At 41.3% G+C, this 2,831-nt stretch overlaps 1 protein-coding gene across 1 annotated transcript in view; it reads left to right on the forward strand.

The window, feature by feature from the left end:
- Positions 1 to 2,823, forward strand: part of ACBD7 (acyl-CoA binding domain containing 7) — a gene marked incomplete at its 3' end in the record, with an annotated part of 6,408 nt that extends 3,585 nt beyond the window's left edge. Inside the window, exon 2 of the mRNA XM_008591581.1 lies at positions 2,731 to 2,823. Coding sequence (XP_008589803.1) covers positions 2,731 to 2,823 — 93 coding nt within the window. The remainder of the gene's footprint in view (positions 1 to 2,730) is intronic.
- Positions 2,824 to 2,831: the final 8 nt, after the last annotated feature.

Genomic DNA, 2,831 nt, shown 5'->3' on the forward strand with positions numbered 1-2,831 from the left:
GGCTGCTTCTCCTCTACAGCAGGTCTCACGGGGTCACTGTTGAGCTACTCCTCTCCCACTGGACTCAGCTCCATCAGGCGGGCTGCCCTGTGCATCCCTGCCTGCCTAGCAAAGGCCTGGCCCGTCATAAGTGTTCAGTACTTTTGTTAATTACTGTAGAATGCTGCCTGCAATGAGCTCTGGGAGGGCAGGCTCCACAGAAGCAAATCGAGAATATTTGCATTCTTAATCGTTTAATCTTACACCTTCCCACTGAGATGGATATTATCTTCTTTTCTGGCTGAAGCTGCATCTTAGAGGAGCTTTGTTTCTTGCACGGAGTTGCATGTAGTGCGGCTCAAAGCTAGAATTCAAACCTGAGTATCCCATTGAAAGGCCAGTGTTCTTTCTATCACAGTTCATCATGGTTGGGGTGGAAAGGACCTCAGGGAGGAGGGACATCGGAACAGCACCTTAAAGCAGGAAAGGATAGAGTCAAGGCGCCAGGAAAGGGCAGACTGGACAGAGAGAATGATGCCAGGCACTGCTCTGGAACCAGGTTCCCTACGTGGGGACGGAGGAAGGACAGGGACTGCTGGAATGGTGTGGGAAATTGTATCAGGGGCTTAGTCCTCCTTTGGAAAGGGCCCAAGACTTTCATTAGTTCTTTATATGATTTCATACCCCCCAAAATAGGACGAACAGTTTGCCAGAAACTTCTTCCTGGAAGACAGGGACTTCGTATGGCTTTTGAGAAGACTTAGAATTCTAATCAAAGCTTTGCTTGCCAAAGGAATTGAGTTGCTGTCATTGAAAGTGGCATGAGACTTTACAGCCACCAGAACATCGGAGATGGCCGGTGAACCTGAAGAGGAAGATCCCCACACCTCTTTCTGAATTACCTTGCCTGCCTTGTGCTTAGGGAGCCCTGGCCACTCATGTAGCATTTTAATTTTGTTCTTATTATAAATACAATACATGCACATGGTAGAAAATTTGGAGAGTATAGAAAATATTAAAACAAAAAAACTTATCAATAATCAGAGGCAATTACTGTTTACATATTTTAGGTTGTATATTTCTTTCTAGTCTATTCTTTCTACACAACTTATAAAGTTGAGTGTATATAAACAATTTTGTCTTCTTTGTTAAACCATAATCTAAAAGTATTTTTCAAGTTTTGCTTCATTGCAAGTATTTATTTCAGTTTTTCTAGAACGAGTGTTTTCTCTCCAAAGAGCCTTATACTAAAAATAATAGTTAACCTTTATTGAACATTCATCATGTGCCAGAGATTATTTAAAGTACTTACATATGTTAATTTATTTAAATCCTCCTAACAACCTTATGAATAGGTATTATTGTTTCATATTCCAAAAGAGGAAATACACACAGAGAGATTAAGTGACTTGTCCAAGGTCACACAGCTCTTAAGTGATAAAGCTGAGATTCAGACCAAGGCAGTCTAGCTCCAGAACCTGTGTCTTTAACTATGACATTATGTATAAAGCAGTTGACAATTTCCTAGAAAGAAAGACAAGGTACCCCTTGTCACATGCAGCCATCCTTCTCAATTCCCTGTTGGAATTGATTAGGAGGTTGGGCCATTTTCAACATTATTTAGGTTAGAGAGCCTGTTCTTCAATTTACAGATGAGTTTTGTTCATCATGAAACAACTGCTCTAGTTGTGCTACAGTCCTGTCTTTGGGCCTGGATGGAAACTTTACCCAGCAACTCTGCTGAGACCACGGGCATTCTGAGGTTGCATTGTGGCTATCCACTTTCTCTCCTAGGCCCTTGGATCAAAAGGGAGCTCTGGCATTGGAGAAAGAAATATGGGAGGTGGGGCTAGGATGCCTCATTGAACTGCTTTCATCTGAAACTCAGACAGTTTCTGCTTATTCCCAATTTAAAACAGCACAATGTAAAATACAGTTTACTTTTTAAAAGAATAAAACAATTCTATTAAGAAAAATAATCACTGCAGCCCTTTGTATAGTATGAAATAAGAGGTTAAAAGGGAAAAGGGATAACGTGTCTAGGTGTGCCATTCTCCAGAGGATGCAGAGCTGGACTTCTCTGTCTTGAATGAAATATGCCAAGGTCATGGCTACTGACTGAGAGCCCAGGCCCAGCCTGAGGGTCTTGGGGAGTTAGGAGATTCAGTCAGGGTTTTCAGAGTTAACTCAGGACAAGGCTTACTACTCAAGTATATTTGTATACAAAGTTTCCTGGAAGTATACAAATATACTTATTACTCAAATAAGCAGTAAGTATGTTTGTACATACTACAGTTTTGCTAATCAGCTCTAAGTTGGCTAAACAACTTCTCTTTTCTGGAAATCAATCGAAATAAATCATTTTCAGTTTTGGTGCAGCTAAATCAGGAATATTTATTGCCCTTAGAAACTAGCTAGTCCACTCAATAAGTATAAATAATAGTGGTGGTGAGTAGTGTGGGCATTGGGACACTGGAAAAGAAATGCCCTGGACAATGGTATTAACTGGTAGCAAAGCCCCTGCCTGTAGGAACGTATGGATTTAGGAAGAGGAGGAAGGTCGTGTCCACAGGGTGATCAAGAAAGCTGCTCAAATAAAGTAGGACATTTCTGGTAGAACCAGAGCAGTAATAATTTATTTCTATTTGCAAACTTCTTCCTTCTCCTTTTAAATGCCCCCAGATTATGGTAGGTCTGCCTAAAGTCAGCAAATGGCACTGCGTGCCCCCCCCCCCTTTTTTTTGCCTTTAGGCTGATTTTGACAGAGCTGCAGAAGATGTGCGAAAGCTGAAAGCAAGACCAGATGATGAAGAACTGAAAGAACTCTATGGGCTTTACAAACAAGCCATCAT

The sequence above is a fragment of the Galeopterus variegatus genome, unplaced genomic scaffold (assembly GCF_000696425.1).
Source record: "Galeopterus variegatus unplaced genomic scaffold, G_variegatus-3.0.2 Scaffold7056, whole genome shotgun sequence".
NCBI lineage: Eukaryota > Metazoa > Chordata > Mammalia > Dermoptera > Cynocephalidae > Galeopterus > Galeopterus variegatus.